Genomic DNA, 22088 nt, shown 5'->3' with positions numbered 1-22088 from the left:
CAAGCAAGCAACTCCTGCTTACTTCTGTGGGTATCCCAATGCTCACAAAGTACTACTCTAAGTGTCAAAAATCAATGCTCTTTTTCCTCCAAATTTGCTCTGTTTAACAGAACAGGGTGCAATCTGCATGTGCACATTTCTTTTACAGAAATAATTTCCTTATAGTGTCACACCCCATCCCATATGCTAATTTAGTAATTAGCAAAAAAGCATGTGCAAAGTATAGCAACTCTTTTACAGCCATTTGCTCTTCTACCCACCCATGATGTCCACCCTGGAGAATGTTTGTCAGGGCAGACCCAGGACAAGAGACAAGAACCTAAGACATGAAGGTTCTGAAAGGTAACAACAGCTGCTGAAGACACAATATTGAAAGGACATCAACTCTTTTGAACAGATACAAGCATAACCCTGACACCATTTTACTGCAGTTGGAGAGAAGGAAGTTGAAGAGGACCACACTCCTTTTATTAATAGTGTGGCATAAACATAAAATGGACAAAATATGGCTCTTATTATACCCACTGGCTCTGCACATTTGGGTTTTGGTAATCTGCGAAGTACTAACGTGTGAAGATGCCACATTGCCTCTTTTAAGGAAATGGGAGAGAGGATGCTCAAAGTCAACATGTTCTTGGCACTTTGTATCCCCTTTAGACACAATGTTGTGAATTCCCCATTCTGCCCACCAGGTTCCTATGGCTGATGATAGGATTCTATGCATTCTGAACAGGCTACACCATCATTCCTCACAGTACAAGCATAGCACATTTTCTGTGCATCTTTTCAGGGGACAGGTACAACAAAGCATGGAGAAAATGTTCTAGTGGAGAAACAGTACCACAGGAATCTGATGTACTGCTCATGTTCTCCATGGCAACAAATCATAATGCTAGAAATATGAGGAGAACAAAGCTCATATGGTTTCTCAGTTGGAGACCCATATGACTGCAAGAAAAATAATCAAGTACTTTTTACATTTTCAGACCATTTGTACATTTTAACATAATTATTTAAAAAATTGCACTTAAGGCCAGTGTAACACAGTCATTGTGCCTTCATGTTCCACAGGGCTGCTCAGGATGCTCATACTTATTTTCATTTTATTAATACAAAGCAAAGGGAAGGCTTGTTTCCATCCTACAGTGACTTACAAACAGCTCAACTGGCTTTATATTGTGCTACCAACTCTCGGACTTCCTGCTGCAACTAAGTGCTTCCCTGCTGCAGGATTTTACTTTAATGCCCAGATCAAACACTTTCTGGCCATAGAACAAATTCTTTTTGACATTATATATGCTGCATGTTCCCATACATAATAATTGCCTATACTAACTACTCAGGCTGAGAGCTAACAGAGAACTGAAAAAGCTCAGTTGATATAGTCATATTGTAGCAATTTTCTTATTCTTTTTCAATATTTATTTACTATAAACAAGAAAGCTGATTAATCCCTCTCATGGGTAAGTAATAGATTTCATACCTCAGAATCATACTTATCAGAATTATACTAACTGCTTTACTCTTACCAGTACAGAATTATCAGCATTTTAATTGAACACTTTCAGCGGTTCATACAAAGATTTACTCATGGGTAGTTTGTGTGTTTGGTTTATTTAATGGCACATTTCACTGCTGCAGGCCTTTTCTTTAAACTACGGTCTTTTAGTTATTGTTATCTATCACTAAAGCAGCTTGATGAATGAGAACTTCCTATCAATGTAGGTTTAGATTGTATTTTATAAATTGATCTTCATACGCTGCATTCATATTTACATTAACAAATACACTTATCTGGCTTTCTACCTTGAGGCACTGCTACTTGCAGCACTGTCTTCTCAATTACAAAGCTAAGCCAACTCATCAAAACACTAACATCACTTGAAAGCCAGGGCACAGTCCTTGTTAGTAAAGATTGTTTCTTGTAAAGGTGTTGAGTGCTTGCATTCAAGTTCCAGCCTAGGAAAGTTCCTTCAGCAACCATCTACCACTGCTTGGTTCTGCAACCCAAGATTAATTACTCATGTGAATTCTGCTAACACTACAGCTGTGCATTTCTATTGAAGTGTGTTCAACAAAAGATTTAAGCAAGGTAGAAGATACCTTCTTGGTTCAGGAGCATAAATATGTAACTCCTATTTAACACATCTCTAATGACCCAGCAACTCCTTATCATTATTGCCAAGCATGTAAAAGAGAATCTCTTACTGTCTTTCTGTAGATTTATCAAACAGCGTTTGACTAAAACAGACTTTTCAGATATGATGTTTAAGTAGGAATTCTGATTTCTTTTCTAGTAGTATACTTTCTAATGCTTCATATAATGAAAACCATACATAATGTGATAATAAAGGGCTTTCATTTTTTTGTGGCTCTAACTTGGGAGTGGGTTGGAAGCCAATAACACAAATTTGCAATGTAGTGCCAAAATGACATCCTAGATATTGCCAGCTTCTCTTTTCTGATACCAAGTCCAATCCTAATAGTTTCACCTTGTGTGTAAACTCATTATCTGAGCCTCAAACATTCCTCATTTCAGATGCCCACAGTTTTAAAATTATTTTTCACTCTTTTCAGACAGTTGTATAATCATTAATTCCACTGGAATTTTAATTTCTAGTTGCTAGGTTTAACAGACATCTACATTTTATAATAGGGTCTCAGGCCTAACAACCTTAAAGCTCTACACATTCTGAGAACTCTCTTCAAAAGCAAAAAGACTATCTGAACTTCTGGCAGGATGTTTCTACAAGAGAAGGGGAGAGCTTTAAATGTATTAGAAGATTTGTATAACAAAGGAGGGATTTGCTTCTAAACAGAGCTGTCACAAAAGCGTAAATTAACGGCTCTATTCTGGATGTACTGCATACAAACAGCATAAAAAGTTATTATTTGTAAGTGTGATTAATATTTTATGCATTTAATTTTGCAGCCTTACCATCTCGTCTGTTGAGTTTTGCAAAGCTGGGACTGTGAGCACTGGAGAGCTCAGAGGAACTGGTAAGGGCTGTTGAAGGTAAGGGAGATACCAACGCATCATCACAATTATCTAAAAAAAACAAAACAAAACACAACAAAAAACAAAACATACAGAGGTCACCACATAATCAACAAATAGGCTAACTTCTGCTATCTCAAGGTAGTGTTTGTTTCTACTTAGTAGATAGAGACATGCTTGAATTAATGTGTGAGACTAAAATTTATCTTCCACAATGACAGTCTGGTGGGATGGTAGCTAGATAGGAGCTGCTAAGACATTGAATACTTGAAAATCTTGAAAATGTTTTCCTTTCAGATAATGCAATTTCAGGATTTACTGTTGACTCCTGCTGCAAAAGCCACTGGAATAACGTAGTAATGCCCTTGCAGACTTTAGAGAACACCTCAGGTGTTGTGTTCAGTAAAGTTACAACTTGATACTTCTGCATGGAAGTAACACACAGGGATATGCCACCTGGCCCTTTGCAACAAGCAAAAGCTGTCCCATATGTCACAGTCCTACACCGCATCATGATTACAATACCTGAGCACTTCCTTAATTTCTTCCCAGAGCTCACATACACAGCCAAATTAGTTTTGTTTGCTCAAATGAGTAGTCTACTGTGTCTTCACCCTCCTACTTTCACATCCTCATCTGAGATCAAATGGTGCTAGGCTAACACTCAAGTTGAATTTTTGAGCCCATAATGTTTGAATAAGGATGAAATTAGGTAAAGCTTACTCATTACAATGCTTACATATACACACTCAGGAACATAACGTGGGATTTCAGTAGAGAATAATAATAAAACCCTCTCATTTTTAATTGAATCTCCCATGGAGCAAACATGGATCTAATTACTGGAAAAGCCCTGCAGGTTAGCAGGATTCTCAGGCATCACAGTCTTCTTGCATTCACAGAGCAAATATACAATTTGCAAGGATGAGGGGAAGGCAGAGGGACTGTGGGGAATAATACGTTAACAATATTTCACAGCTACAAAAGTTAAAATGAAAGCAAAATTTATAGTTCCGATGGTAAATTTAGGACTGATCCAAAATTGGGTGATACTTTTCTCATAATGAGCCAGATTATATAAAAATATTTCTCATCTCTTTTTGCAGTGACTATCTAGAACAGCCCAGATATTTTTGTAATGGAAGTCCATCTCTGTAAGAAAAATCAGTGTAATCAATATATTTTATACCAGTGAATTAACTAATAGACCTCAAAAGACAAACTTGAATATGAAATCCTTCCCATCTCTTGGGTTAGCATCAGCAGAAAGGCCTGACAACATCTGCAAGTTACACAAAGTAAGGGTAAGCATACCACTGATATTTTGACCATGAGGATAGTTAGTGAACAAAACAATTTACCAAGGTCCTGTGCAGATCCCTTATCACTTACAACCTTTGAGTCTCAAAGAGAACTTCTCACTGCAATGCAGAAAGATCTGTGGAGTGCTGTAACCCTGGTACAGTGTGAGGTCAGGCCATGTTTGTTCTGTCTGGACTTGAAAAAATCTGTAAATCAAAATGAGGCTCTTAAACTCACTGCCACTTGTGACCTGGACAGTGATTTAAACAAAGATCTCAAATGCTAAGTATATTGGGGCACAAAATTCACTCAAACTTCTGTCTTATAAAACCCAGTGGAGGGGTCAGCAACCTTTCAACAGGAGGTTCAAGGTCAGAGCAACAGACCTATATGACATTTAAGCATCACTTAAAGCCTGAAGTTGAAAATAACTGAACCAGAGATTTCAGTTTTAGACTGCTAGTTATTTTCTGTTCCCTGCAGTTGATTATGGACCACAGGAGAACTCAGCATGCCAGCCTGTGATCCACAAGTTGGCCATGACAAGAATTACAGTGACAATCCCTGGATTCTGACTTTTTCCCTGACAGTAAGAGTAGATACCCGTGGGACACCGAGTGTCTCAGCACAGCAGCAAGTGTAAACCATTTTGGAGCAATGCATTTAAGGTTTTTCCTGGGATCCCTGGAGGCTCCAACCTAGGAAGAGACAAATGGTTCTCTAACTACCAGATGCTTTTCTTACATTTTCACATCCTTTGCTCCCATCCCCAGGCACACTCACCTGGATCACTGCTTCTACAGCAGTACAACACCATTTTCACACTAAATTCTGGGATCCTTATTTGTTTTCTTTCTCAACAAAACCCCACTACTGCCAGGGATCCTTCCCTGAACTCTAATTATAACAACATGTCACTTTAAGGCTTCAGGATTTAGGGAAGCATTAAAAATCTGGAGATATTTGTGAGAAAACCAGGATCAGTACAGTCCAACTTCTGAAAAATGAGACTGATTGACATCAGAGTATAAGAAGGAATTTCCTCTGAGTGAAGTTTATGAATACTCTGATGAGATGCAAGGTCATTCTTCTGCCTTTCTCAGTCAAAACTGACCTTGTGATGTTGGAGGTTGCGCCTGACAGCTATACATGCACAGACCTACAATGCAGGATGTGGCTCAGCTTTTATATGCAGAATGAAATTTTCAAAGTACAGTGCAGTGATGTGCTTAGGGTATATCAGACAACTTGAACATGCACAGTAATCCAGGTCATAGGCAGAGTAGCTCTTATGCATCCCTCAGCAGAGACACTACGTATACAAGCTGTAGAGATTTGAGACTGAGATCTTTGTAAAACTTAGCTTAAATAGGCCATAGGGTTTAAAAAGGTAGGATGTGCACATACAGTGAAGAGTATCCCAAAGGCACTGCTTCCAGGACAAGGCAGAACTGAAAAAACCTACAACCAACTACAAACAATCCACCCAACACACACCTCTCAAGATTACAAAACTCTCTAAGGATGTTATTATTGTATTTCCTTTAGTGATGGGCACAGAGAAGAATGAGATTAATCACTTTGTTCTCATGCAAGGTCAGAGAAGACTCATTGTAGAACTAAAAACAAAGCCAACGTATCCTGATTCCCATTATACAATCCCATCACACACATTTCAAGAGACTTCATGTCCCTCTTTGGTGTGACACAGACTTTTATTCCAGGTCCTCTGAGGTTTCTAGTTTCTGACCCTACTCTTTCAGCCTCAGCAGTTTGCCTGTTAGAACAACAACTTTGCTTCTTTGAGTCAACTGCATTACATGTCTCTTAAAAATAGTTTTTAAACAAAAAAAAAATCCACAGTACAGAATTATTTAAAATATCTGGACACTCAAAGAAAAGCATTTACTAGCGAGTTATTTCCTTTTGTTTCCTTGCCAACCACATAATTAGAAAAGAAAAAAAGAAAAAGTGTGTCTAATTGTACCTACAAACCATCTTCTTCATGCAAATCACATAACAATACAGATATTGACTTACATTTGAGAAATGGGTGCTGACCTTGACTATGCTGACTTCTGAGAAAGAGGCAATTATGGATGACATTTACAGTCTCACATATAGTATTAGAATTATCACCAGCAATCTTACTTCTGAAATTAAAAATGCTTACCTGTATCTACCCATTTTTTCTTACTTTATTCACTTTTCATTTTTAGAAAAAAACATGATAAAGTAACAACAAAAAAAACACTACAAACTAAACCTCACCAGCCTATCAGCTCCTTTCTTGTACCTTTAAATGCCCTCCAGGTAAAAACAAGGAAATCTTCTCCTTTCCCCATGTATTTCAATTTTGCTCAAAACCATTAAAAAAAACCACAAACCACAATATAAATTTTATCAATTCAAAAGCAAAGTGAGACTTAGACACTATAACTCTTGGGCTCCTTTGAAATATGCCAGATAACACCAGCTTTATCTATTTGTCCATAAAACAGTGAGTTTCAGAAAAGGCCTTTTGCCCAAATATCTGATTAAGCTGTATGTTTTGTGAAGGTCTTCAACACCTGTGACAAGTATGAAAAAAATGAGAAAAATATATCCAAGTACTAGAGAGACAGGATTTAATAGATTGCATAGGATTTCAAATGCTTCTGAAATAGAGCTAGTATCTCACCAAAACTGAGTTTGTATAGAAATCAGAGATTCAGCCCAACTTTACTAATTCGTCTAGTACATGTTTTATGCCAGCGTTGGTAGGTGTGGAGTGACCCAGTTTATAACTTTCTTCAAGCTCGAGATAACATGCAGCAGCACCAACTCATATGAATTCAGAAGATTAGTGGACACTGAAAATATTTAGAAAGCCACAAAACCCAAAACCTCATTGTCATCAGGCTAATGTTTATTTCACCCTGTCCTCTGTAGAGGATCAATCACTGGAACACAGGCAGAGTGGTTACCAGCCATGACTGAGATGTGTTAACAAACCTGTCCTCCTGCTATTTCCCTCGTCCACTTCAAGAGTCAGTGGGACAAAACACATTGATTTCCACTTGTGAAAGCCATCCAGAAAGGTCACTAACATTTCCTTAATGAAAACTTCAATGAAGAGGACATGATCAGAGACAGATCACCAATCCCTGGGCTCCAAAGATTTCCCATACATTGGATTTGAACAGTTTTTAGTAGCGCTGTACCCTCACTGAGACAAATATGCACAAAATCTTTGTGAAGCTCACACTACTTCTACCTAATAGTATATCATTAGTCAGGATCTCTTATCATTATAAGTAGCAGTATACTTACCCAATGATCTGGCATCACTGGAAATGTAAAGTATTTGACAAGCCACTGAAAGACCGTGGTTTGTGCTGCTGCTACTCTATTAGTGACCATAAGCATCATGAAATAGTCCTAAGTACTGCAAGACAGCAACACCCAGCGTAGGAACACGGGACTAGCATGGCTCAAAAAGGCAGCTGAAGGGCAGGAAACAGAAAAAGGCATACAAAGTATTACCAAGTAAAAATTGCCTCCTCTTTGAAAAAAATATACAAATTGAAGATGATAAAGAAAAGCAAATTATAATCCAGAAGCTGGTGCAGGTAGGTCTAACAGCAAAGACCAAACAATTAATTCAGAGGAGAATGTGACACGCCTCCTGCATCATCTCACAGGAATAAAAGGCTTTTTAAAGGAAAAAAACCTGCCTCCTGTAGATACTTTTCTACAAGGACACGGGGCCTGGCACACCAGCAAAGATCTCCCAGATTATACTATGGTCATACTGGACCAAATACAAGTTATGCAATGAGGGCAAGTGTCTTTGTGACCAGCTGTGCAAAGCCTTGCCTGTTCCACAATCCCTGAGCTCATGGGTTGTTTAACAAGGGCTTCACAGAATCCCTCAGACCTTTCGTTCACAGCTTGCTATTTAAATGTAGATATTTTATAGTAAACACAAAGAAGATTTCAGGGTAAATCAGAGGCCTTATAGCTTTCTCTTGGAGGCCTTGCTTGGAACTTAAAGGTATTTAAGTGGTACTTTTGTTCCCAAGACATAATTTTATTCATTATTAAAATACCAGCAGAGTTACAGATGGTGCTGAAGTTAAATTGTGTGCATCATTTTGATTGCAACTGTAAATTGTCTCCATATTGGGATTTGAAGTTGAAAAAATCACTGTTATTTACAGGCTAGATACAATTCCTCTTAGCATTAGCCACTTAATGTCATACTTTGTTTTAAAGACATAAACCAGACATTTTGTACTATGCCTCTATAACACTGACAACTGATGCCTTCCACTTAAATCTGTTTTTCTCCTGCCTTCTATAGCTACAATTCTCCTTTGTAAAGATAGGAAACAAATATTTGGATTTACTGTGCAAATGATCCTTCCACCTCAATCCAATGAGGTATATGGGACCCCACATGGAGTACAGTATCCAGTTCTGGAGCCTCCAACACAATGAGGACATGGAGCTATCAGAGTGCAGAGGAGGGACATTAAGATGATCAGAGGGATGAAGCACCCCTCCTATGAAGGCAGGCTGAGAGAGTTGAGGTTGTTCAGCCTGGAGAAAGCTCCAGAAACACCTTACAGCAGCCTTCCAATACCTGAAGGGGGCATACAGGGAAGCTGGGGAGGAACTTTTTGCAAGGGCATGTAGTGATAGGCTGAGGGTTAGTGTTCTTAAGCTAGAAGAGGGTAGATTTAGGTCAGCCATTACAGGGAAATTCTTCACTGTGAGGGTGGTGAAAAACTGGCACAGTTTTTCCCACAGGTTGCCCAGAGAAGCTGTGGATGCCTCATCCCTGGATGATCTTTAAGGCCCCTCCCAGTCCAAATCATTCTATGATTCCATGTGTAAAGAAGAAGGAGAAGCTTCTGTGAAGGGAAAAACAAAAGCCAACAGAAACCCTGAAAATGCAATAAAACAGTACAGCTACAGATTTGGAAGAGACTGTGAGAGATTATTTTCCTATCAAGAATTCCTACACAAAGCCTCTCAGCGGAACTACCACATACTATTAGGTTCTACTAACATGAATGTCTTGTTAAGTTATTCTTGGAAAGATAAAGAGAAAAAAACCCTTTTTCTATAATTTTTTTTTTACCCCATTTTCTTTTCCTTTTTCCTAGAGACTGACTATATTCACATGCACAGCTGTGAACTCCATCTGTTAGCTGAAAGCCATTGCATATTTTTTGAGATAAGACATTAGAGAAAGTACTTAACAACACAACATTCCTTTTCCTTTCCTCACTATCATGCAAGTAAACATCCACAGCTTAGCTAATCATGAACTGTTCCTTAAAGACTGTAAATTACGTAAGTGTTCTTTCTTATGCCTGTAAACCTTGATATAAAAGTATTAGTCAATCAATGCCTTGATAGAGCATCCTTTTATGATCAAGTCTGCGCACGTAACCTTGTGTCACAAAAAGTGGTCAAGTCTGACTTTGAATAATGCAAAAGGTTCTCAAAAAAACTCCAATAATGGGTCTTATTTTTTTACTGATACAAATATATCTGTTGTGCAACTCCTACTCACAATAAAGGAGGAGTCAAATTTGATGAACAGAGTAATCACGTTACACTTGGGCTTAAGAAGCCACAATGTAAATTTCAAATAACCATCAATGTAGCTCCAACAAACTAATATAATAAGTAATACTTGTTTCAACAGGGTCAAAGAACATCAGACAAAGCCAATTACCAATAAAAACTAGTTAAAGAAAAAATAGTCTTATTTTTAACCAACAAATATTCTCAGATTCCAGCTCTGTCATAGTCCAGGCCACTTAGGTGAGTCATAACATCTGCCTCTACAAAACAAAGGTATCCTTCACCTTCTCTTATACTATATGCTTTTCATTAGATCATAGGCTCTTTTTTAGGAATGAGCTGTTGCCAATGAATGGCAAATCCATCACAGAAATCCACTGAATAGGAGGATAGTCTGAGATCTCAATTACTGAAATAATTGTTATTTCTATAATGAAATAGGAGAAGAAAAAAAAAGACCACATCAAAAGGATGTGGTGACTCAGCTTGCCAACATTTATATTCCAGTGAACAAACTTGCAAAAGCATATCATTGTCCAAAACTGTGATTTATTCTCAGCAGGAATAACAGCAGTTGTCAGGGGCTTTTACTACTTTCTACTCAAAATATAATGCTTCTTGTGCTTATTTGTCTCTTCCTTCTATATTTGTGTGGTCCTGCTAATTTAAGAGTGCTCTGATCTTTCACCTTAGATCAGAAAGCTACAAAGCTGACCCAGCAGGTGGAACAGGTTTTATATCTTAAGCTCACCCTTTGGATGTGTAACACATTTTAGTTGACAGACCACATAAATGCCTTCAATCCATGGCACGGCAATATATCCAGAGGCTGACTGTACAGGAAAACTTAGGAGAGTAATTTTCACAGCATAGACCAGTTTTCACTATGTGACAAAAATTACAATCCAAGAACATAGAGGCTGTGCACTATGGCCACACAGTATCACAAGCATCCTTTTCTATCTTGGCCTGCATGAGACTCATTAGGTGTGCGTGTCAAACAAAGTAGTTGATACATTTCAAAGATCAAGACTGTCTCATAGTTTCAGATGTTTTAGCAGCAAAAACTAACTTGATGCCCTTCAAAAGCATCAGACTTTGCTACAAAGACACCCTATTCACAAGAAGTCATGACTGAAGGAAGAGTTCTGGACTCTGTCCATTAAACCATGGATTCGAAAAACCAGAATAACATTTGCTTTAAAATATCAGAATATGTACAATACTAAATTTGAAAGGAAAAAAAAAAATCAGCAAGGCTGCCAGTCTCATTATTAGAAGAAAAACAAAAGATGGATCAGAGACAGCTGGACTGAGTTCAGTATAGGCATTCACCAACATAAAATTAAAATGCAGAGGGAGTAAAGCAGATTTTCTGCTGATGTAACTCAGTGTTAAGACTGTTCAGGAATTCATTGGTGAAGCAGTTTTTCTAAGTTGCCTAAATACATTTTTTTCAAATGGGAATGTAAATACCTGTTTCAATGAGAGTAAGTTTTATTGAAAAAAAATAAGGAGTGAAATAAAGAAAATATTTCTGCACTGCAACAGCAACAAATAGGTTACTATGCTGACTGGAACATGAAAACTGATGCAGAAAACCTAAGTGCTTTACTTGCAGGGGTTGGGCAAAGCTGACCATCTCAGGTAACTAACACCACTGGGGAAAAAGAAATCTGTTTTCTAGACCAATTTGGAAACAATAGCTTTGGCAATCCAAGCAGAGCCATGTCACCTCCTACCACCTGATATTTAGCCCTGTGAGACAGAAATATAGTTCTGACTACTTCTCCAAATGGGATGAGTCCTTCATACAAATTGACACCTATGCTATATTCCCCACACTGGTAATGACCTTCAAATTTCTTCCACTTGCAGTAGCACTGCTGCAAGCTTCAGTGGAGCATCTCAACACCAACTGCTTATCAACACCACACCTGTGACCACAGACACAAGCTCAGACCTTTAAGCAAGGACTCCTATTACCTTATTCTGCATTTGTGGGGGTGCAGTGTGTTAGCAGGAGTATCTGAAAGAACAAAAACAAGAATCCAGTTCCCACGTTGGGTTTCCTTTTGAGGAATTACACTTGTTTCTGATTTCCATGAGTTAAAGGATGAATGTAGAATGGGAAGGGATAATTAGGTCTTTATAAGTTCTTCTCTACATCTGCTTCCCCAGCACAGTACTATGGTTCACCTACTCTCAGTTTCTTTGCAGTGCTACAGTTTCTCCCCACCTTGGAGCAAGACCCATGAGTATCTGCATCAGATACCACCCCATTCCTATTCTCCCTCTAATCCAATGACCACTTCGGAAGGGCAATGAAGCTGGGCAACTTCCATCACGTGAGAAACGTGATCTGGTCTCAGCTTTCTCGTTCTCAAACAAGATCTTTCTGCTCTGGTGTTCCTATGGACCTCTATAGAAAAGGGTTCATTTATACAGAGACTTGCAAACAATGGTGGATCTTTTGTCCAGTATGGTGATTTTGTGCACATGTAAATTTACAGCCACTGTCTCTAAGCAGACAACAGAAGCAGCTGGAAAGGTGTGGAATGCTGATTAATTTCACAGGCGTACCCAGGTAACAATGCACAGCAATTTCAAAGCCATCAATAACCAAGAGGCTGTCACTTGAATTTTCAAATCAATCATGGTCACGTGAATTCAATTTTTATTTTTCCTTTGAATCTTTGGTGTACTCATGGATAAAACTGCTTAAAGGGGGGGGGGGGGGGGGGGGGGGGGAAATACAGCAAAGGGTTCACTAAATATTTTCTGTTCAGAACAGAACCACATCAAATCATCTAACATGCAGGATGGCATACTGAAAAGCAATTATAACTCTGAAAATATCAGTGCATCCCATAAGGCTGAGAGAATGTTCAATTTGCAGGCTGTGAGCAAGGATTAACAGAGATGAAGGTAGTAATAAGTGCCCATGTACCATTGCGTTTAAATGTAATGTCATTTCAGAGGATGATAAGTAATCATTTCATGACTCAATAACCTCCAACAAAAATGCCTTATTTAGCCCCAAAACACCAATTTTTAAAACTCTTCTGTGTAAGTTAATGGTTTAGATAAGGGACTGGATTGAAAAACCAAAAATTCTCATTCTTAAACAAGGTGAATGCAGCTTTTATATCAGTTTAAAGATGAAAATTTCTGCCAGACATTTCTTAGGGCAGCATGTTCTCTCTTCACCAGTCACAGCAGCATTTTAGTGCCACAGGAGAAACCTATAGATCAGTTAGGCTGAACATGTTGTCAAATAAACATGATGAGAGTTGACACACAAATTTTGGTTTCTCTAACTATGATTATTTTGGGAATCAGTATTTGGAGCCTCATGCTATAGGTTTTGCTACAGTCTTATGCTATGTGAGGCTCCAAACCCATTCTGTGAACAAGATCTATGACACTAAACAATCACAGTCCTCAGCATTCACACCACTACAGTTTCATCCCATGATTTTTTTAATCTCACTTCAGCATTTCTATCACTGAATTTTCTTGTAAGTTGTAAGTATTTCCTGGTCCTCTGCAAAGCTTTATCCACCCACTGACATTGTGCAAGTACAGTGGAAGATGTTAGCAAATGTGAAAACTGAGAACTCTCCACTAAGCAGTCGGAAGATTGGGACACACCATGAAGGTGTGATGATCATTTCCAGTGATGCCCTATCACCCTCAAATACAGTCCTGGAGCTGTTGGGAAAGATGAGCTTGTGGTCCAGATACTGAATTGGTAAAGATATTTTGAATGACCAGTTCAGTCACAGACCCACTCAGGATTTGAGCCTTCCAGAGCTCAGTTTTTCAATTTCATTATTTCCTGCCCGCATTAATTAGCACAGCAACAGTTTAAGGAAGTGATGCTTCTCACTCATGTAGAAAACAAGGGCTGCTTGAGGGTACAGAGCTTAAGCTGAGGACTGTGAGTGAAGAGACACAGCTACTCAGAACTCACAGAAACTACTGAAAACTGATCTTTATTTGCATGCACTGTCCTTCACAGGCAATACTGAAGATGCTTTAGAGAACAGATATCCCAACAAAGATCCATCATAAATGGATATTTCTATCAGCTTTTAATAATGATTTCAGCATACAAGTTGCCTTCATCCACTTTGATTATGCTGTTTAATTCAGTATCCAGAAAAATCTGTATCAACCCAGGAATGTCTTTGACAATCCCAAAGAAGATTTTTTTTCTTTAGCAGAAATCTTAGAAGCCAGCTACAGTGGTGTTGTCAAGGCCCCACTTGTCACGCCCGGTTAGTGGCTCACTTCCCTGTGCTACTGAAATTAGCTAGAAGTTTTACATGCCAAGATGCAGACTTGATACAAACATACCTGCTAAGTATCATGACAGTTTGAACCTATTTAGTATTTCCTGCACCAAAGATTTTCAAAAGAGACAGATCACCAATAGCTCTCCTGGATTCAACACAGAATGCAGGAGAACTGGAAGGTGAACGAGAAAACTCCCATAACCTATGCAAATACAGTATAATAGAGAAAGAAGGGGAAAAGACATAACCAGAACACAGGAGGACTATTTACACAAGGGCTTAGCAAAATTTTTTCTGCAACAAGCTCACAAATGACAATTAAGACATAAAGCATACTAAGGATTGCAGTGCAGTATTTATTTCACATGGGATTAAATAAATCCAGGCATTCTTCATTTAAAAAAAAAAAAAATTCAAGTAACTGAAAAAAAAAAAAGAAATTCAACAAGATGGCAACTGCAAGTTAAGTATTAACTGCAAGTTAAGTTTAAAAGGCAGCAGAACTTCAGCAGCCAGCTACCTTTTCTTCTGTCTAAATAGGCCATTTTTCACCCAACAAGGAAAAAGGTTCACATTCTATCAGTAGTCCTCCTTGTGAGAACTTTGCACAAGGAAAATAAAGAAGAATTTCTTTTAAAAATAAGCCCCAAAAACCTATATTCTACTACCTCCTGTCAAAACCAGTACACAAAACAGAGCCACCTTCACAAAGTTACTGTAAGGAGTCTTTGTAGATGCAACTGTCAGACGTGGAACAATCTGGAGTAATAATTTGGTAACTATATTTTCAGATATGACAAACACACAACTCACCAAGGCTCCCTAATTGCTTGTCACTTTGTTTAGACAGATCCTATTCCTTCAATACTGAACGACTAGCTCAAATACTTTGACATATAATTATGGCTCAATCCAGGCATGCTTCCTTAAAAACAAAGAAACTGTATGTATTAGGGCAATAATCTTTTAAACACAGAGGAAGGCTCAGCTGTGTATTTTCTTACTCTCTTTAAAACAAATTCAGACCCTGCTTAGATTTCTGCTGGTTCACATCCCATTTTAATACACAAACTCCCACAGGTATTATCTCTTCAACAAAGTAATTAATAAAGTGTGGCTGAAGCCATTAAAGGTTTATTTTATGCCCCTCTAAATCCCTTGAGATAAATAGAAATTGATGCTTATTTTGAGCCTTTTGAAATCTGAATAATTTCTGCAAAGTCCTGCAGTCCTGAGACTAAAAATCTAATTACCTGCAAGTGTTTGCACACATAAGTATACATTCAAACTCACTCCCCCATGTGGCAGGCTTTTTAAAGATCAAAGAGTTACATCTAGCCTTGAGGCTCCTTGTTCGAAAATGTACATTAACATTTAATGGTGTCAGACACCAAAGCCCTGCACATTGCTTTGAAAACATACTCCTCAATCGTGGAAATAGCTTTCCTAGCAACTAGTGCTAATCAAAGGGACCAGGAATATATCTTGAGAAGATCCATGAGCAAAGCCTCCACTCCAAGAAATGCAAAGTCCAGTTGTTTCACAAGCAGTCATTTGCAGCATCCTAACGCGGTATATCGACCCAATTAAAGTGTGTTACAGATATGTTGCCTTCCATTTTACCCTGGAGGGGTCAACAGCAGACCCTTACTCCTTCTCCTGCCATTGAACAGAATCTCTCACACAACTCAGAACTGCAGGTCGGGAGGGATCCCTGGAGGTCATCTTGTCCAGTCCCCCTGCTCAAAGAGGGTCACCCATGGCAGACTGCCCAGGACCATGTCCAGACTCACACTAATGCTGGTAAGATTTTCCCCCAAGTTTTAGGGGCAGAGAGGTCCACTTTGCAGTTTCATCAAATCTACCCTGTCTTGATATTCAAGAACAAAGCAGCTCCATGGTGTTCTGATGAGGTATAGCCTGAAGAAACTATGCAAAGCCACCTCCTGTGTCTATTAAACTAAATGGAAGTGGGAAAGCTTTGGATAAATTAATTCTCCAGGACAGAATAAAAAAACATAGTAACTTTTAAAAAATGTTGTCTCTCTGATAAAGCAGAGAATTAGACTAAAAAGATGATGGAATTTGTCACATGTCTTTGAGGAAGGGTTAATGAGGGCAAATAATTTTCTTCTTTGCATCTGTATTTTCCCTATTAGTTTTTCTATTTTCGGGGGGAGGGGGGGGGGGGGGGTGGGGGGTGGGTATGGGGGGGTGGTGGGGGGTGGTGTTGGGAAATCCCTTCCAAATCAGCACACAATGTAATTGCTTATATTTAGGTGTTTATTTCAGTAGGTTTGTTCGTCAGAAATACATCTAAAATATGGAAAGGTTTGGGAATATGCCTGAATAACAGTAGAAGGGAGAGGGCAATTTCTTTTTTAACCCCAGGGACTTTTAAAATTGTGAAACAACAAACAAAACACAACCCAAACATGTCAGAAAGTTAATTCTAAGGCATAATTCTCTGTTACACACTTTTAACTGTATGAATCCCTGTGTTGCCCAAATAATGCTGAGGTTAGGCCCCATTACTAGAGAACATAAAAGTTATCACAATGGCTTCTGTTACTTTTCAAATTGCTCCTTTCACCAGGATCAGTAAATAAAGAGAAACGTAAGGGTAAAGCGGTGAAGCACCTCCCAGCAAACCCATAAAGCTCCAAAATGACCTGAGCAGTTCCTGTCACACACTCATCCCTGGAAGGTTAAGTGAATTTTGATGAAGCCATCAGCTTCAACCACAAAGAGCTTGAGCCAATGCCAAATGAGGTCAAAGTGATTTTTTTTTTTTTCCCCTCCATTAGCTTCAACTGGCTCTGAATAAAACCTGGTGGGCTCAAGCATGCCTACTAATTGCAAAGAGATTTAGAATCCCAGTAAATTATTCCAACTATGGACACTTGAAACCAGAACGACAAAGGGAAATTACATGATCCCTTGCATATCACTGTGTGAATCACTGAATTACTGCCAAAACCATGATACTGTTGTCCCAGAACTGCAGAATACTACCTCAGGCAATGTGGACCAGCACCTTATACACCAGATGAACTTCTGTCCCCTTGAATTCCAGAGCAATTATTCGTCATAAATCCTAGTGACATTTTATATACTTGCATCAAACTCCCTAAATAGCCTCTCTCAAAGGTAATCTACTTTTCACAAAAAGATTTTGAAAGTTCATGTCTATTAGTAGAAAGTAGAGATAGATTCAAAAGCCACGGCACTATATATTTATGAAGAAAACATATCAAGTGAGAAAGGTTTATGCAGCCATATATGATTTTATTTTGCTAACCAAATTCACAGCACAGTGACAAACAAGCTGTTGCCCTACAGAATTCCACATCAAACCATCATTTAAACACTGGCTGTCACCACTATGCTACTTAGCAGTTACCTAGTTATTTACTGGAGGATGCCCATTGCATTTTGTCATTGCCCTGGCTAATGCTTAAATATGATCGGAGTCACCTTATTTCATTTTTGTTTCTTATCTGCTCAAGCATTTTCAGAAGAAGTCAATGTCTCTGTGACATTCACAGATACTCTCTGCAGACAGTTCTCCTAGCAGGACTACACACAGTAATGTCTGTGGGCAGCACGTATGAAATCATGCCAAGTCTACTAAAATGAGCTGAAGCAAGTCCAAGCTTGTTTCTTAGCCAAGTAACATACAACAAGTCTGAAACAGGGACCATGCTGGGTAGGAAATGCATACAGCAAGAGACCACTTTGGAATACTGCTTTATGTAACACAAAACATGCCTTCTTCTCTGGCAAGGTATGCTATTTTATCTCCACATTGCAGGAGACAGTCACACAGAAATCTTTTGGGATAAGCAGGAACTGAACTGCCCTCCAGAGGCCCCTAACACCAAGCAGCTCTGCTCCCATAACTCCTTCTTCTTGTTCTCATAGAAATACAAGAATAAACCATTTGAAACAATCAAATGCGCAAGTGCCAGAATTGAGGCTGAACAAAAGAGAGGGAAACTAAAGGAGAAAATTAAGAATACTGGCATTAGGAGAGTTGAACAGGACAAATACAATGAGAACAAGCCAGAAGAGCTACAACCTTCCACTTCTAGAAGAGCTCAGATCTGTTAGTATAGTATTTGAATGAAGCAAAACAGAGTGCCATGAGGACAGCATAGTAGAAGCTAATTTAGGTACATGTCTGGAGCTTAGGTTGATTAGGTCATTCACAGCCTGAAGCTTTCTGGCCATAACAAAGCCTATTCCAAACCATCCCTGCTGTGTCTCACTTCTGTTTATTTGACTAGTTCTGCTCAAGGTCCAGATTTGGCAGACTCTCTGTTCCCCCCAAAGTGCATTTCATTTCCAACCATCTGCTGAAGACTCAAAGCCTCCTCTCTGAAATTTGAAAGATTTAATGACAATTAGCTTGAAAATACTCTTCTTAATTTTATTAACAGATTGTAAAATCCAGAAAATTCACAGGGGGAAAATGTATTAAACAGCATTGCCTTTCCCCAGCACTAGTCCTGTCTCCCAAGCAGCACATACAAGGCACATATAGGTAGCTACAAAGTACTTGGAATTCAGATCTATGACATTAACCCTGTAAGAATAATCACAATGCCCAACTTGTGCTATCATACAGCTTTACTGACTCAAAGCAGCAGACTTTTCTCCATAAAAGTCATACAGATTAGGACTCTGGAGCTAGAGTTGGAGGAGTGGCAGCACTTCTGAAAACTTGTAACACTAAACCAATCTAGAGTACTTTGGGAGGTCTGTTTACTTGCCACCCCTCTGAATTATGTAATCTGGAAGCCCTTCAATTTCAATGGGCTGAGGATAGAAGTCTAAAGGTAAGTTACCCGTTTTCAAACAAGTGACATTTTTCAGAAAAAAGGCAGACAGTCTTTCATGCACCCACACTTCCCACAAGGAGATCTTTTAGAAGTGTCCCCCACCAAAAGCACAACTTCATTATTTTTGGAAGTGTAGAGAGAGGAGGTTGGATTTTAGAGCTAGTGGAAAAGTAATAGCTAATAAGCCAAGCAACTGCAGTGTAAAAACATGACAGGTGCGAAATTAGCTTCTGTATTTCCACGCCAGAGTGTGCTCACCCATTCACAATTAAGCTTTTCACACCTTACATAGTCTAAACAGATTTCTGGCAACATTTACTATCGTAACACTTCTCATAACAGCAGACACCTCAAGAAGGAGAGGTGCCCTTTGATCACACAAGTAGAGACTAGGTCCTGCTTTCACATTCCATACTATTTTTAAACCATTAGTAAATAGTTTTGGTTTTAACTTCTTCCTTTAACTAAGCAGCATTCCATAGCTCAACAAATATCCCATAAAAATATAGGTAATTTGGACAAGCAGAAAAGTTCTGCTATTTTATAAGTGTGGTGTTGTTTTTTTTCAAAAATAATTTCCAATCTTATATCAATTGTTCTTTCCCAATACATTCCACTATATATTTTTTTAATATTCACTCCCAGTAAACCTCATTCTTAAAAACCTCAAATATTGTTACAGCTTCCTATTAACTTGACATGTCAAATAAGCTGTACTTATCTTTCTATGGATGGCCATGAGTCAGCAGTGTGCCCTTGTGGCTAAGAAGGCCAATGGCATCCTGGGGTGTATTAGAAAGGGTGTGGTTAGTAGGTCAAGAGAGGTTCTCCTCCCCCTCTATTCTGCATTGGTGAGGCCGCATCTGGAGTATTGTGTCCAGTTCTGGGCCCCTCAGTTCAAGAAGGACAGGGAAGTGCTTGAAAGAGTCCAGCGCAGAGCCACAAGGATGATTAAGGGAGTGGAACATCTCCCTTATGAGGAAAGGCTGAGGGAGCTGGGTCTCTTTAGTTTGGAGAAAAGGAGACTGAGGGGGGACCTCATCAATGTTTACAAATATGTAAAGGGTGAGTGTCAAGACGATGGAGTTAAGCTTTTTTCGGTGATGACCAGTGATAGGACAAGGAGTAATGGATACAAGTTGGAGCATAGGAGGTTTAAGATGAATATCAGGAAAAATTTTTTTACTGTAAGAGTGACAGAGCACTGGAACAGGCTGCCCAGAGAGGTTGTGGAGTCTCCTTCGCTGGAGACATTCAAAACCCGCCTGGACGCCTTCCTGTGTGATGTGCTCTAGGTGACCCTGCTCTAGCAGGGGGGTTGGACTAGATGATCTTTCGAGGTCCCTTCCAACCCCTAAGATTCTATGATTCTATGATTCAACAGACTGGATATTGAAAAAACTCCAATCAACAACTAAGACGAAATATTGCAGTAAACCAGATGTATTCACCACTAGTTCTAACAAACTTGAATATATCTATTTGCATTGCCTCCTGGGGGGAGAGACCTGAACATGTGCATATTTAAATCCCAGGGGTAATCTAGAAGGTATTCCAACTTTAGGAACATAGTCTAAACAAATATTGCTATAGAGAACTTTTTAACGTTTATTTCTCATTTTAAGAGCTTACACTGGAAATCTGAATTATTTTCACACAGCTTTGCAATGGACTTGCCAATTGCATATTTCATGCAAGTAAATATTGTTTCTCATTTCATCATATGACTCAAACTACAGACTGGAACCTATTTTTAACTCAGATCTGGAATGACCTGGAACTCCACAAAATTAAGTTTGGTTTTTAAATATGCTTTTGTGAAACTTACTAAGCAATATTTGCATTGCTCTTACATGTTCTCCAGGATTGTTTCATGTTTTTTCTTACTTCCTATCTTTTGTGCTTGAAGATGCTTGCTTCTGTTCCTGATGGTTCTTAGTATTTATAGCCAACAACCTTCATGCCTTTTGGCCCTTACCAATCTCTGGGACCCAAAGAGGGTTTATCATGTTGTCCCAAAGCTCTTTATGGTCCAGCCACAGGTCAGCATGCTCTATGGTGAGAGATATGAAGCTGTGGAGGCCTTTGGGTTTTTTTGTTGTGGTGTTTTTTTTGTTTGTTTGTTTTCTTCTTTTTCTTTTGTAAATGAGTATAGGTGCTTTTTTTAAAGAGAAGAGCAAATTACAAAGAAGACACAAGAAAGAACTTAGAGGGTTAGTTGTTTTTTTTCTTAATCAAGTGAGGAATTTTTACATGCAATCTTGTTCTTCCTTCCTGCACTTTGAATTACTGTAATCTAACCATTATTTTCATCTCTGAACATTTGCAGGGTCAGCACTGACTATATCCAGCTCCCCAAAGGCAATTCTGAAAATGTTCCTTCCTGCACTTTTCCTGCATAAGAACCCTAACAAAGGTGTTATTTAAAGATCCCTCCAAGCCTCTGAATGGCACTACTATGTAAATGAAGAAAAGTAAAGCTATGCTGATAAGGTGACAAGGAAAAAAAAAACAAACAACAACCACCAAAAACTCAACACAGACTCCTGTGCATGATTCAGCCCTTTACATTTTTTCATGGGAAAACCAAATATACATCCCTATGAACTTCATTCCACCTCTTTGATGTAATCTGTATCGGTCAAGATCTCCAAACACTGACACTTCCATGTCACATTGTGGACTTTAGACTACTGTTGATAAACAACCAGAAAAAGAGGATGTGAAGAGGCAGACTAAGTTAAAATATTTGCTTAATTTTAATATTAAAAATCTTTATTTGTTTGCTGTTGTAAGGAGGTGGGGGACAAAGGGGAGAACAACAACAAAAAGACCCTGGTACTGATGCCACACAAAACTAAAACCACAGTAAGCTGAGTCAGTTCTCCCCTACCAAAGACAGCAAGGTTCCTGAAGGTCACAGAATGGTTTGGGTTGGAAGGGACCTTAAAGATCATCTAGTTCCAACCTCCCTGCATGGGCAGGAGCACCTCCCACTAGACCAGGTTGCTCAAAGCCCCATCCAACCTGTCCTTGAACACTTCCAATGATGGAATCTGGTTT

At 38.9% G+C, this 22088-nt stretch overlaps 1 protein-coding gene across 1 annotated transcript in view; it reads right to left on the bottom strand.

Moving 5' to 3' along the window:
- Window positions 1-22088, bottom strand: part of CNTNAP5 (contactin associated protein family member 5) — a 265506-nt gene that overhangs the window by 191381 nt on the left and 52037 nt on the right. The window contains exon 2 of the mRNA XM_051623680.1: window positions 2939-3049. Coding sequence (XP_051479640.1) covers window positions 2939-3049 — 111 coding nt within the window. The remainder of the gene's footprint in view (window positions 1-2938; window positions 3050-22088) is intronic.

Source organism: Apus apus, chromosome 6 (genome assembly GCF_020740795.1).
Source record: "Apus apus isolate bApuApu2 chromosome 6, bApuApu2.pri.cur, whole genome shotgun sequence".
Lineage (NCBI taxonomy): Eukaryota > Metazoa > Chordata > Aves > Apodiformes > Apodidae > Apus > Apus apus.
The sequence above is the reverse complement of the archived record's forward strand: the minus strand, read 5'-3'. Positions and strand labels throughout refer to the sequence as shown.